The following is a 14,955-nucleotide window of genomic DNA, read 5'->3' as shown; positions in this document are numbered from 1 at the left end:
CAATTATCCTGCTTCATGTGATGATGTGCGATAAACTGTTTCTTACTGTTAACGTACCAAATCTTATTTTATTGTCCTGACAGCAGGCTTTATTTCTTTGCATGGACATAAGTAAACTGGCATATTGACGCATTCACAAATCACACGATCTGTAAATTCGCTGTCAACAGACCCGTTGCGTTCTACTCGCTGAAATGGTGTTCGACTTCGCAGTGAGGGTTGATTTTAATTCCTCATAACTCCGTATGATCATCGCGCATTCCTCCTCCGTGAAGTAAGGTGCCCGTGCCATCGTCACAAGTAGTGTTTGACTCTGGTCTCCGCCCCCTTTTATGTGAATGCGCAGTAACTCTGACTGGGTTGACACAGGTTCGACTAATCAACCTCATAATCAGCGTCGTAGCACAGACTGACCACAAACTAGACAACCAGGTTTTGTCAACTTTTTTACCCGCTGGTAAACTGGATTACTTCTGGGGAGGTTGAACTCAGCTCGTAGTATAGGCCACAGGTCTATAAAGATATAATATTAAAGTTTTCATGTATCTGTGTTTTAAATATGGGTCTGCAAAATACTATAATTAATTTAGAAAATGTTTGTACCATGGTTCAAAACAATATTTCACCGTATAATCCCTGAATGTTTTGTCTTGTATTGGTGGAAGGGGGGGGGGGGGGGGGGGGGCACCACAAAGCATTTATGCCTAGGGCACCAAAATAGCTAGCGCCGGCCCTGCATTTAGGCCACATTTTGGCTGGGACATTTGTGTGTGTGTGTGTTTTTTTTTTATTCAATCAAAAACTAAGTTGCTTTAAACAAAAAAATATAATTTCAAAAGAAAAATAACTTCAATTCAAAAATTCAATCATAGAAAAAGTTTGTGCATGCGTCAATCATCGTTTAACTAAATGAGCAGCTTGAGAGGATTTGAGCAGACTCACTATGAAGCATTTAATAAATCCAAAATATTCCCTACTACTTTATTCTTGTTTAAAAATAATTCTGTTGGATAGTAACATGTTTAAAACTTATCATAATTATTTTAGTTGAAGTGCTTAAAAAAAAAAAAAAAAAATGTATATGTATATCAGAGGTTGCGCTAGACATTTTCGTTGTCTGTCATTTTGACTGACAGGGTCATAAAAATCCGGTCATAATCTATTTTTACCAGTCACTGAAATTTTTAAAATGATAATGATGACATATTCAATAGTATTTAGTTTTCATTCATTTTTAATTTTGTAACGCTTGCTTGGCGGCGAAAAATTAGACACTGAAGTTGTATTTTTCTCCCTCTTTTTACTCTGCTTACCGCCAACAACACCAACAAAACAACTCCACTCCCAAAGAAAAAGAGGCAACCATATAGACCCCAATCACCAACGTCACACAATGATCTTAATTGTGGTTGTCAGCCCAAAATCTTCTAAATATATATTAAATGCATCTTACCAGATATAAAATGACTACTACATAGTCTGTGGTGATCGTTTGGTGCCCCGATTTCTTGTCGAATTACAGCAGTCCATCTCGCTCTCCTCTTCGGTAATTCCAGCTCCAATAGCATATATTTAAAAATGCTACCGTTCACAAGTTCATAGTTGGATCACGGCGATCTCGGCGAACCACCGTCTGTCACAATTCCTGCCTCTCTCGGCCTCTCCCGGGAGTCGAGCTGTCATTATCATTGTGGAACGCAAACTATATATGTTCGATATATGTCCATCAACGTACAAGTCAAGTTGTCTTCTCTTTTATAACAGCATTTCCCAGCTGTAAACAAACGAATAAAAACTTGTAACACTTGGATATATGCGGTGCATTCAAACACGATTAGCAACAGGCGGCTAGCAGCAGTAGCAGAAGCTAGTTGTTGTAAAAATGATTAAACTTCGTAATTACAATCATCATCGTAATATCAATAGCAAAGGCAACAAGTCGTTTCATGCGCCAGATTTTAGGTTTCGTATTTTTAGAGCACATTACCTTCCATAACAGCCGGGGCATGACTGCAGGAGCTGTCAGTTTTGTCCATCTCCTTATACGAGTACGAGCACCCATGGTTTGGAAATCGACATGGTACGAAGCATGGAGGCCTTGGCTTGGTTCTCCACCCGCCTACATCAAAATAACATTCCCGGGATCTTGTATAAAGACCTTCCAACTTCGATTCCACCGCCATTGACTTCAATGGTAAACAGGCGGAAACGGAAGGGGAAGGAAGACATAAGGATCACGCGCTGGCACACCGGGTGCACCAATAAGAACCTCGCGTTGATGTGTCAATCACGGTGCCGCCGCCAGACCCCGGTTACACTACAATATTCTGACAGAATAGCCAACAACGTCATGCATTAAGAGAGACAATAGCTAATTAATGTGCCACCCTGTGGTCTGGGGTGTGAATTGCAACCTGTCAAAATGACTGACGGACTTCAGTTTTTTCCGTCACCGTTTTAAAAAACCGGTCAACGACGGAAAATTTCCGGTTAACGCGACCCCTGATGTGTGTGTGTATATATATATATATATATGTATATATATATGTGTGTGTGTGTGTATATATGTATATGTGTGTATATATGTGTGTGTGTGTGTGTGTATATATATGTTATAATTATACTTTGGGAGAAAAAAGACTTCCCAATGCTAAAAAAAAAAAAAAAAAAAAAAAAAGGTTGCTACTTCGCGGTTTTCACTTATCGTGGAGGGTTTTAGTCCCCATGAACCACGAAAACCCCCCTGCACGTGCATGACAATAACCCATTTTATGAGTAAAACAGTTATAAACTGTGGTAATGTATCCTTGAAATTAATCATCAGACAAGGTATGTCTGTGACGATTACTTCAACTGTCACATATATACATTTCAAATTTCGTTGTAAAGGTGTTGCAGGTAACTTTTGGAACGTTCCTAATTTCTACCAATTAATTTAATCCATTACATCTTCCAATTAAAATCAATGTCCAATGAAGTTAATTCAAATGAGGAAATTCAGTCCCCTTGTCTGCATCATGTAGTTCCACCAGAGGGCGCTTTAAGCAAAGCCACTTATGCACAAGAGGCATGAACTCCAATACAGTACAGTGATTGAACCTCTCATTGTACATCACTTCACATTGGTTTGTCCTTAGTGGGACAGTGAAACTGAGTTACTGTGTTCATTAAATTGAATTGTTTATAAGTAAGGAAATTCACTACAGGCTCCAATTGCGTTAATACATCTCACCTCCAATAGAGAGCAATATTGTGTATCATAAAAGCAATTTACAGTGTGTTTATGCATCACAAATATTGCTGGATTATGAGGTAAAATATTAATCTCTGGATTTAAATTTTTTTTTTTTTAAATATCTCCCAGAGGAAATAAAGAAAAATAGTAAAGAGAAATTGTGGGATCCAAGGTCCAAATGCGGCAAATATACAACTTGAGCAACAGTACAGGCAATGATTTAAATCCTATTATCACTATTTTAATGTGCATGAGTGTTTAAAAAAATACAGTCTACAAACTATAAATATATAAACATTAAAAAAAATTATGTGTTACGATACTATAGTTCTATAAGATACTGCATAATGCTTTTTATTTGAAATTACTTAACCTCAATTGCCTTGGCTGGTCAGTTTGGCAAAACAACCAACAAAAGCATACAACAGACATATTTATGAATATGCTATATAAAATGCTCCCATTTTATCCAGTTACTGGTGAAATGAGCCATCAGTATTTTATATTTCCCAACATTCACAAAGTGAGCTAAATAAAAAAATCACTCTGCAATAAATTGTCATACTGCAGCTGCAAGCAGATGATAGCACTACAGCATATGTACGCATTTATCGGTGTGTGTGTGTGTGTGTTTTTATGCTGTTGTCACACATGGCCAATCATGTGGAACAATGGAGGCCTGGGGCAGAGTATAAGAATATGATCTGGTTTTGAATGTGGGTTTATTTTAAAAACATACTTCATTAAAAAATATTTACATATAGAAGACATCATTGTGTTGTGGTATTACTGCTTTATAAGAACACAAACAGATTTAATACTGCTAAAGAGCCTGAACAATATAATACAATACGATGCAAAGAACAATAGAACATTTTGTTTTTGCCTTTAGTGAGTGTTATTTTTGGTACCTTTTGACACTGGTCATAATTTACATGGAGTCAAGCCAAACATCATTTTACAAAGAAAAAAAATGCAAAATTTAGATTGAATAGTACAGTTGAGAAGTATTCTTTCTTGTTGTTTTCTTTTCTTTGGTTGCTGTTGACATTTTAAACTTTTAAGATGGGAGGAAATTAAGTATGTCAGCCCCAGAAAAAAAATGAATGGAGGCATGATTCTTAAAATCAATAAAAAGGAAAATCACTAAAGATCATTTAAAACCAACAAAACAGATGCCTGTATGTTAAATCATATTCTATTCTATTCTATTCTATTCTATTCTATTCTATTCTATTCTATTCTATTCTATTCTATTCTATTCTATTCTATTCTATTCTATTCTATTCTATTCTATTCTATTCTTTGCTTGTTAGAAAACTTACAAAAAGCTGGTCCAAACACCCCTTTATTTGTCCTATTGTGCTTGTTTAGATCAAGACGCTGTACAAAAATAAGACTGCAAAAGTCCAAGTAGGTTGTCACTGAATATTTTATTTGTAAATGAAAAGTAACAACTCATAAGTCGTAAAAATATACATTTTTAAAATTGTGATATTTACATGGATTGTTTTGTCATCAATGTAACGAATTTGACATGGTTACTCCTCAAAAAAAAAAAAAAAAAAAAAAAAAAAAACTTTAGAAAAAAATGGATGATCGCCAAAGGAAACAAAAAGTATCTTGCATGTCCCCTTAAGTAACACTGTGGCGAGCAGGTCTGTTCCTGACGCTTAAACCATGTCGTCAAGGAGAAACAGCTGACTGGACACATCCCACACGGGCCCGTGACGAGCGTAGCATACACAAAAGTGCAAATTACATGGATGAAAATAATACAAAAAAAAAAAAATAAAACTCCATAAATGTTTCTGTGAATATATTTACATTGTAGATCTTTTAAATTCTTTGTCCAAATAAAGGTATGATACATCAAAGCATTCTCATTCATTTGCTCAGTTTCGTATGACATGCAGGTCCCTTCACATCCCGTTTTCAGAGTGACTTCAGCACCGTTCGTCACTTTTAGGTAAAACGCACATATTACGAAGCTCAAAAGTCTGAGCATCATTTTGCTCTCCTCTCAAGTCAGAAAAATAAGAATTCTTGAAAAAAAAAACACATTGTGGCTATCACACAACACAAGTTAACCTAACACTAGAGTGTTGATGATGAGACAATACACGTCCACTGTTGATAGAATACTGTTCTAAAAGATGACAATGAGTGTGTGCGTGTGTGGCCTCTAATCCCTACTGAGCTAATGGAAATCTGTTAAAAGAAAGCGACACACGAGAGGATGAAGTCAGGGATCTGCCACCTGAGTCAAAGCGTTTGGAGGAGTGTGAACAGCTGGAAGACTTACATCCCTTCTTCCTCCTCCACCATCACTGTCGCTATTGTAGCTTTCATCGGCAGCGGAGGGAATTTCAATGTCAAGAGCCTTGGCTTGATATCAATCGCATTTGAAAAAACTCCTCCTGATTCCTAGTGCTATAGTGCTCTGACAACCATCATCTTGGAGGACGCAATTGTTAAAATGCAACGGCTGTCTTTACAAGGGGCTCTGTGTTGATACTGTTAGTAAGTTTGTCTGCTTCACTATTCCCATTAGTTAATATAAAATCAGACATTCAAACCATCAAACTGACTGTGAGGGAAACTGTGAGGTCTTTTTCATGAAATGCAGACATATGAACAAAATTATTGCGAAAACTTAACCTAAAGAAAAGTATGAGGACAGGAGTTAAGGTTGCTTCTATTCTTGTTCTTCAAAAAAAAAAAAAAAAAAAAGAAAAAAAAAAACACTTTACACCAGGATACACTGGAGAAATTTCATCTATTGAGTGTTTCTTTGCCCACACCAAAGTCATTGCCTTTATGAACCAGTTAGAATTGTTTAAAATGTCTCAGACCATGTAAAAAATCCATTCCAGGTTCCATAAAGCTGAGAATTTCCAAACTTAAGTGCATCACAAAATTGTTGAAATTTCTCCTAAGTAATCTAATGCAACATAGCAATGCCCTTTCACTGGTAATGCCTTGAAGTGTGACCTCAATAATTTCTATTGGGATTCTTCCTGCTTCTCAGACATCTAGAATGCAGCATCATATTCTCAAGGATCTAACCAGTTAAGCCCAGATCAAAAGATACACATCTCACGACTTTGTTCCACATGCAAACTACTTTAGTTTTTGCATGTGCATAATATTCTTGTGCAGGGGACTCCAGGGCCAAGTCTAAAAGAATGAAGGCCGGTTATGAATTATGTACATGCGTGTCTCAACACGCCCTCCCCCACATGCAAAAACATAGCTGCCACTTGTAAGGCCAGCTTCAATGGACTTTTTAGTACAAATGAAAATAAATAATGCCAGTCTGGATTCATGTCATTGTTAAATCAAGGCTACTTAGCCTGGCTAGATCCTGTCTCTCGTTTGCTGAATGGCTGACAGTACATTGTGTGGGTGTGGCCCACGGGCTAATACTGAATTATGATGCACACGCCCCCACCAGTCACTCGCGCATTCACATGCACACGCACACTAGCTTGCCTGGTCAGATATGAACTGCTGTCTAGTTTATTATAGAAAGCATCTTTCCTCTCCCTTCACTGACAAGTTGGATGGGATGTCCCACATGTAAAGTGATTTTTTTTTTTTTTTTTTTTTTTACCAACAAATGTCCAGTATTCGAATATTGAAATCATTTATCTTGTGACCTTTTCGACTTCAGTTTTAGACATAAACATTTCTATTTTTTTTTTTTAAATCAGAATTTTCATGGGACCTCTCCAGGGTGTTCAGGACCACCCCCCCCTTCCATGCCCATGAAAAGAGATCATGTCTTTCCTACTATGTTGCTTTTTGGAAATAGTTTAGATTCTGAGTGATGCATTTAATACCAGGCAGTTTTCACAGTTTGCTGCTTGTATTTTCAAGTGAAAAACCCAAACCTGAAGCTGAATTTAAATGGTACATTGGAAATCAACAGCATGTGTCTGACTTTGAAGGTTCCACTGTAGCTGACGTTATCTTTCGAACATTTTTCAAATACAATTGAACCATTCCATATAACCGTTCAAATACAAAATTTAAATGCAAAGTTATATATTGTGAGCACCCACAAACATTTAAAGGTTGCTTAGTAGAAAAAGGAAGCATCTTAGCATTTTCCAGGTTTATCTGTCAAATGCACCAACTGCGACCCCGATTACATGATGGATGCAATCCATGCTTGTATTTGTATCGATACGGTATGTTGCTCTCAGCTGGATATATTTTTGTTTTTTTCTAGCATCATATTCATTTAAGGATGTCATTTAAAATGCAAAACAACATGTTTTGAATTCACCTTTGGGTTTTCCATTTGACTCATACCAGTGAAGGGAGCCAATCTCCCATCACATATCCTAATTCATCAAATGACATCATGTGAGTATACCTATCTGTATGTACAATACAAAACAACACTGATTACATAATGTACAGTACATTGTCCAGTGACATAGGATTGCACTCTCACAATGGATACTTTGCAGTAATGTGTAATTCCCATTGGAATGTTTCCATTTTTTTGGGGGGCGATTTATTAAAATAATACCGATATTTGCCCCTATTGACCCTCTGAGCCGGTAAGACGGTTTGCTGAAGATAAGGACAAAGAAAGAAAACGTGGAATAAGGGATTGCAAAGGCACAATAGATAAAGAGGCTACTTGCTCTATTTTAAGCTACGTTCAATCAAACTGCACTAGGTCTTTGACTATGTAACAAAAGTGGCACTGGCTGAAAGCACAGATGGAACAATAACACACCAGCACCCACACATTCAACCAGATCGCCATCCAGTGCCACTCCATTAAAATAAATCCGTTGAGAGTTCCGATAATACCATGCACACTCCTTACAACTGAAATCATCATACTTCTCAATCCTATTATCGGGCCTAATTGACACCTTTTCATCATAGCTTCTAAAACTTCAGCCTCGTCTCTTTGGGTTATCTTCACTAATTCATGGTACGATGTCATAATGTATAAATGGTTAGGTAGTCAGACTGAGGAAAGCAGACAAGAAAAGAGGCTGCAATAAGCTAATGCAGACAGAAAGTTTGCAAATCAAGTTCATAATGGAGTGGCATCGCTTTCTGATTAAACTGTCGCTTCTCCAAAAAGTAGCTCCAGGAACATGAAAAACTGCTGAGAATTTCAGAATCAGAAATATATATACTGGTTGATCTGAAAAACAAAAGCTTGCAAAACCACCACATTTGGTCTTTACGACAACTGCCTGGTCTGTCAGTTACTCCTCTGCCTCAAGTAGAATCTTCCAAACTTTCTGCTGGCATGGTATTCTGCTTCCTGCTGTGTTTAATTTAATTAAATACTGTACTGTTAAAGTGAACATCACAAAACTACAATTGTAAATAACTGAACATTTGAATTTCAGTTATCGTTGCTGTTTTATGTTATATTAAAAGAGTGAAAATAAGTCACAGAAGTGAAGATAACACCAGAAAGATAGAACACGGTTTACCAGGTAAGTTCTATATACGTATTAATTCAATACCTTACTAGGAGCGGAAAGAATGCCATCCATCCTCATTACCCATTACACATTCATGGTTTCACATCTGAAATACATCAGGACAACAAAAGCAAATAAAATGAATTATAGTAATAACCCCTTTTAGGAACTGGTGGCACTTCAAATTGTCTTTCAACTGCTTGACCAACTCAAATCGAAGAAACACATAAATGGGAGGTGAAAAACACTCAATTCACGATAACAGATGCTCATTCCCTATATTAAAAGCATCTTCTGTCTATAAGCTTAGCATATCATATTTAATATGAGTTAGGTAATCAGTACCAGAAAAGAGGTGAAGACTCCACTGATATGACTCCACTGTTAGTGCTACATCCTTATACCTGAAGTTTGCCCTGCTGGTGGTAAAGCAGATTGGGCTGTTCAGTCAGATGAACAAATTTAAGTAGGTTCCTCATGGGCTCCTCATCAGAGGGGTTGATGATGCACACACACACCCAAACACAAAAATATGATGTGCCCGTCTGCACAAATGGGTACAACTGGGTCAACCCACAGGTGGCAAATGGGGTTTGTGGTTTCGGATCAGGTGCTGAAAGGAGATGACATCATCTTCCTGCAAGAGGAGAAAACATCTGCAGTCTGCATCTTGTACGTCTCATGGTGGGAGGGCGCTACTTCTACTGTCATCCAGCTTTGAATGTTTCATCTGCTCTACCCCTTTGCTCCATTACATGCCTAAAATTTTGATTAGATAAACACTCAACTAGGGGGTCCTTTCAGCTTGCTGCACAGAGTGCTTTCTTCCTTGAGTCACAAGACACAAACAGTGCCTCGTCTCTGATCTTTTTTTTTTCTTTTATGTTATTCAGTAGGGGGCAAGCATTTCATATTTTCCCTTTTAAGTATGCATTCATTTGAAGTACTTTTGGACTTATAGTATTGAATTTTTGATTACATCCTTTTAACTAGTTGCATTTCTTTGTTTATGGAAGAGTCTTAGTCTTTGGGAAAGGGGTGCAAGGTTGTAGGGTCAGGATCGGAGTCTGCCATGGCTGTAGGAAGGAGTTATCTTTCAGTCCTACACAGTCTGGAAGGCTTTGGTCTGGGCCGGGACCATGAGGGTTGGGGGTGTTGGCCCAGACATATTCCTGGAGTTGAATTTGGGAGTGGTGTGGGGTTCGGGGGTCTTGGGTGGCACCACAGAAGTGTAGGCTGGAGGGGACTGGGGAAAGCCCGGAGGTTGTCCATTTTCCTTGAGCGCTGCGACTGCAGGTGGGCGTGGGCGGTGACCGCGCTGGGCACTGTTGTGCACCATCGATTGGGTGGAGGAGGCACCTGAGCGTGAGCTGCCGGATCGGGATGAGGACAGGGAGTTTGGCTTTACCAGCTTAGCCTTGGGAGCCTCTGCATCCTCCCTGTTAGGGGACATAACACACAGACACATGAAGAATCTTCATTAAAATAAATGAACATGTGCAGTGCCTCTCAAATACTGTTTACCCTTCATGTGTCATTTTTTGTCTAATCCACTGAAAACAAAAATGCTTGCACCCTGAAGTCATACTGTCCAAATTAGGACCAATTAGGCCATTTTCCCTCCTCAGTGTTAGGTGAATTATTAAAAAAAATAAAGGCAGGTAAAAATTGCAAGCAGGTGTGTTGCATTCAGTGTTATCCGCTTCAGAAGTTGAATATGTCACCTCAATGCAAAAAGCCTTTGATGAAAAACAATAAATGCACATGCTAAAATTGTGAAGGGTGTACTCACTTGTTCAATACTGTATATTTCTCCATTTAATGTGTATCTAATAGAGACCAAACTGCTGTGTTGGTTGTCCACTGCAATAGGTTACATATTCTGTTTACATGGATTAAGTTTTCCAGAGCAAAATGTCATGTGAAACTGTAAAAGTTAGAATGAGTGTCCTTGTCTTAACTTCTTAGCATATGGCTGAAGATAATACCCCCCACCCCCACCAACTCTATCATCAAATATGTAGTTTATGTGAACATGTAGAAAATATGTAGTGTCATATTTTACCGGTGAAATAGTAAAAAGTTTCAAGAAGTGTACATCATGTGCAGTGTAGCTTTTCCATTAGCCGTAATTAAATTGTGCACCTATGTGACTTTAAAGTGTGAATTGACAGTGGAGAAATGTATTTTCCACTGTCAATTCACACTTTATAGCTGCCATTCAGGCCGCTACAACGTATTTATGAATGATTATTGTCAGCTTTTCCACAGAAAGTAAAAAAAAAAAAAATCTCCCACGTTTATGCGAAACATGGAAAATCTTAGAAGAATAAAAATAAAATATATAAACAAAGCTTAGGTTTTGGCTGTGGTTTGTTCTAAACCTCACACCCAAATGGTTGTGGTCTGTTTTAAGCACATTTCTTCTCCTCACATGGCATACAAGTAGAAAACACTGCATCTCATCTGCATTATTTACTGAAAGCAGGCTGTCCAACAAGCTACATTATTCATGTTACATTAGTGAATGTGAATCTACACCAGCAGAAATCAGCCCCCCCCCAAATAACAAAAATAATTAGCAGGTTTTTTTTTGTGTCACTCGCACTCACAGGCAACAGCTTATTTTTTTTTTTAATTTTTTTTTTTAAACATTGACATTAAGGCTGCAACAACTAATTGTTTAAATAGATTAAAATCAGTTAATAAATTAGTTGCCAACAAATTTGATAATCAATTTTTACTGGCAGCTCTTAGCAGTCCCGTTTGGGTCCTTGTTTGTGTGTAATGTGAGGTTGCGCACTTGTGCCAGTGATTAGAGTGAGGGAGAGAATAAGGAAGAGAGCTCACTGCTACACTCAGGTTGGGTTGCTGAATCAAAAATATTACGAAGTGTCGGGAGTTTGATTGTCTTTTGTGTTGTTAGATCCAGAGGTGAGTAAATGAAGCCATGTATTGTTTGTATTCTTTGTTGATGAGACATTACTACTTAGCAAGGAGAGCTGAGCCAAGTAGCAATTATGCTAATTAGTGTCTTATGTGTCCATTTGTATTGTGTTTTGGAGAAGCATATAAACACTTAGTTATAGTTAGGTTGTAAATTAGTCTCATTAGTTTTTAAAAAGAAACCACACACATAAACCCATTCATATAACACCGTAGAATCTCCCTTCAACACAAACTCCCATTTAAACTGTAAATTGTCATACAAGAGAGTGTGCTTTGAAATTGGATTTTATTTATGAACAACTATTCCATCATGAAAACTGATTCATTACATTGCATTGCAGTCTGCCTCCTCTTTATTGGATCTTTATTGGATTTCGTTGTTTTGTTTGTTTAAAGAAAATACATGAGTCATTGGCAAAATTTATGTCAGCGCTTTGCCCACAAGAAAAAAAAAAAGTCGGCAGCACTTTTTTTATTTGAATCAGCAGGACCTTTGTCTGATTTGTGTACGAAGAAAATGTTATGTTTTATACTCAGATCCTTTATTAAAAGTTTGTTAAACGTTTTATGTACTTGAAACAGTACAGTGGTAGACAACAGTTATGTCAGGAAGCTGTAATAAAATATATATATTTTTTAAAGGAGATAGTCATCTATTTTGTCTTCATTGCTACTTACAACCTGCCTAAAAGAACTTCAAGTTAAATTGTGACGGTAATTTAAAAATAGTGACATTCATAAAATTGATTGATTGTAAAAATAATCGTTAGTTGCAGCAATTGACATAAACAGCATAATTCAGACAGTTTTGCAGGCATAACAAACACATTTTTTATATTCTTTATCAGATAGAGGCTGTTGACATTTATAACTACAAATAGTAAAAAGTGGTTCTTATGGATCACTCAACTTTGCTTTTATCTTTAATTTATTAGAATACAGTGTCTATAGAGCAGATGCGACGATAAGAGAATTTACCATATGTCCCCACTACCATGACAAAAATCTTCCTTTGACCATGTTTGTTAGACCACAAACAAAGACAAGTAGAATATTCCCTGTGAAAAAGAACGAACCTTATCTCATTGGGAGTCTCCTCTTCCTCATACTTTTTTTTCTCCTTCGTTTGGAAGACAAGCCAGATGATTAATATGACAATGAGCACACCAAGGGAAATTCCCACTACTGCACCAGCCACCTTACCCATATCCCTCACATCTGCAAAAACACAACAGATTTAATCAGAAACATACCGTAAGTACCACTTCACATCTATTAATTATAATGTAACAAAGTCATTGTCTTTTTATGTATTTTTTAGACATTGTCAGACAGTAAAATATTTTTTAAATGTCTTAATTATTTGGGTTGTATTTTGCACTGGTGTAGAAGACCACAGCATAATAAAGAAAAGTCTATTTGGTATATTAACTGAAAGAGGCCCCAAATGATTGGAAACAGTGGTACCAGTGCCATTACAAAGTGTTATGAGTGTCCAATAAATTGAATACAAACTGACACATGCTTTGCTGTCCACCCTTGATTTTGTTTACCCGTATGGAAATCAGCCAGTTTGTGCAGAGCAGCAAGAGGCGTCAATTTGTATACTCATGACCCCAACCACCCAACCTCTCTTGAAATGTATTAGTGTGACAGTGAAACATACGCGTTGGAGCACAGGTGGTGACCAGTAACCACCAGTACTTTCAAAGTAGTCCCTTGTGTTAGTGAATTGGGTGAGTATAAGGTTGGGTGTAGAGGCAGTGAGGGGGAAATAAATGTATTTCCTTCTGCAGTTTGAAACAATAGCCATCAGTCAGTGTGACAGGTGGAGGTGAGGTGAATGCCGCAATGATTTGCCAGTCAAACTGCTCCCACCGACCAACACTCACGCTCCATTGTGACCTCAATGGTGCAATTCTCCTCTCCCACGTCATTGCTAGCCGTGCACCTATAGACACCTGTGCTGTCCATGGTGAGGTTCCGCAGAGTCACCAGTTCAGGATTCTTCAAATCTGGACAGTAGAGTAAAGAACATCAACATTAAAGAGTGGTGTTTTACTGTGATATACAGTAGTTTAGGAAACATGTCTATGAGTAATGGGCCCTATGGGTTATTCAACCAGGCAATAAGTTTTACCTCTCTACACGCAAACTATGCCAATGTCATCAGTGTGTATTCCTGGCAAAGTATTCAATGTTTTGCGGCAAAGACAAAAATTGGTTGATGTCAGCTGCCCCAGACATTTTGAGAAAAATTGCTCCGGTATGCAAACATTTAATAATCTTAGAAAAAAAATAAGTTAATAACCCGAGATTTAACTGCATAAAAAAGTTGAAATTATAACCCAATGTCTTTCAAAGCCTTTAAGTTTATTGCACGGATATTAGAACAATAACTCCTGTAAGCCTCGTTCAAATTTATGAACGACTGAATGCTGTGACTTGCTGTGATAAACACTAGAATATCACAGAAAAATACCTAAAATAACGATTTTAAATTGTCAAGCAAGCTAAATTATGAACGGAAAAAGTAGAATGAAGTGACACATAATTCAGGATTATGCTGTAAAATGTTTGTGTTGCTATTGAGAGGCCTTTGCTGTTTAATTATGCTCCGGAAGGAATGCCAGAATCTCCAGTATGCTATGCTTGTATCAACTGAATGTGGGAGCGGTCATTTTCATTTCACTTGGGCAACAAGCTGTCATATCAGTGTCATGGATAATGTCATTTGATTATGACCGATCCTTGCTGTGAATTACAAGCCAAAATCCCCCTTGAAAGAAACAACAAATGGTAGCTACCACTGTATGCTTAATATAAAGGTGAGTATTTTTTAAGGTCTGTCAAGTGGGGGTAAAGCAAAGCCATGCATGTCATGCAGAATCACTGGCCTAATTGTGACAATGGAAATGCCCTGAGCTCAGCATAGCATCTTAATTATTATGCAGATCTTGATGTCTATAGTCTTAAGGAATAAAAACAAAAAGCAAACAAAAATAAATAACAGTACAGGTAGTCCCCGTGTTACGAACGAGTTCCTAGGCTGGCGATGAAACCCGAATTTCCGCGTAAATCGGAATTAACCCTTTAAGTACCTCTAAATACAAAATAAAAAGTCCCTAAAAATGTTCAAAAACAAGTCATATTAATATGATCAAGTAAAAAATAAGATTCTGTTCAGGTAGCCTCTCTTAACGTGAGCCCGCCGTCCGAACTCCAAAAATCAGGTCGGGACTTGCCGTAGCAGCGACAGGAGCAGCATGAGATGAAAAAGGCGCATTGTCGGCGACCAGGGAA

At 37.6% G+C, this 14,955-nt stretch overlaps 1 protein-coding gene across 1 annotated transcript in view; it reads right to left on the bottom strand.

The window, feature by feature from the left end:
* Positions 1-5,006: 5,006 nt before the first annotated feature.
* clmpb (CXADR like membrane protein b) overlaps positions 5,007-14,955 on the bottom strand; it is a 106,833-nt gene continuing 96,884 nt past the window's right edge. Inside the window, exons 5-7 of the mRNA XM_057838531.1 lie at positions 13,545-13,667; positions 12,729-12,870; positions 5,007-10,142 (exon numbers count right to left, since the gene is read on the bottom strand). Of these exons, the coding sequence (XP_057694514.1) occupies positions 9,806-10,142; positions 12,729-12,870; positions 13,545-13,667 (602 nt within the window). The 3' untranslated portion in view covers positions 5,007-9,805. The remainder of the gene's footprint in view (positions 10,143-12,728; positions 12,871-13,544; positions 13,668-14,955) is intronic.

The sequence above is a fragment of the Corythoichthys intestinalis genome, chromosome 6, assembly GCF_030265065.1.
Source record: "Corythoichthys intestinalis isolate RoL2023-P3 chromosome 6, ASM3026506v1, whole genome shotgun sequence".
Classification (NCBI taxonomy): domain Eukaryota; kingdom Metazoa; phylum Chordata; class Actinopteri; order Syngnathiformes; family Syngnathidae; genus Corythoichthys; species Corythoichthys intestinalis.
The sequence above is the reverse complement of the archived record's forward strand: the minus strand, read 5'-3'. Positions and strand labels throughout refer to the sequence as shown.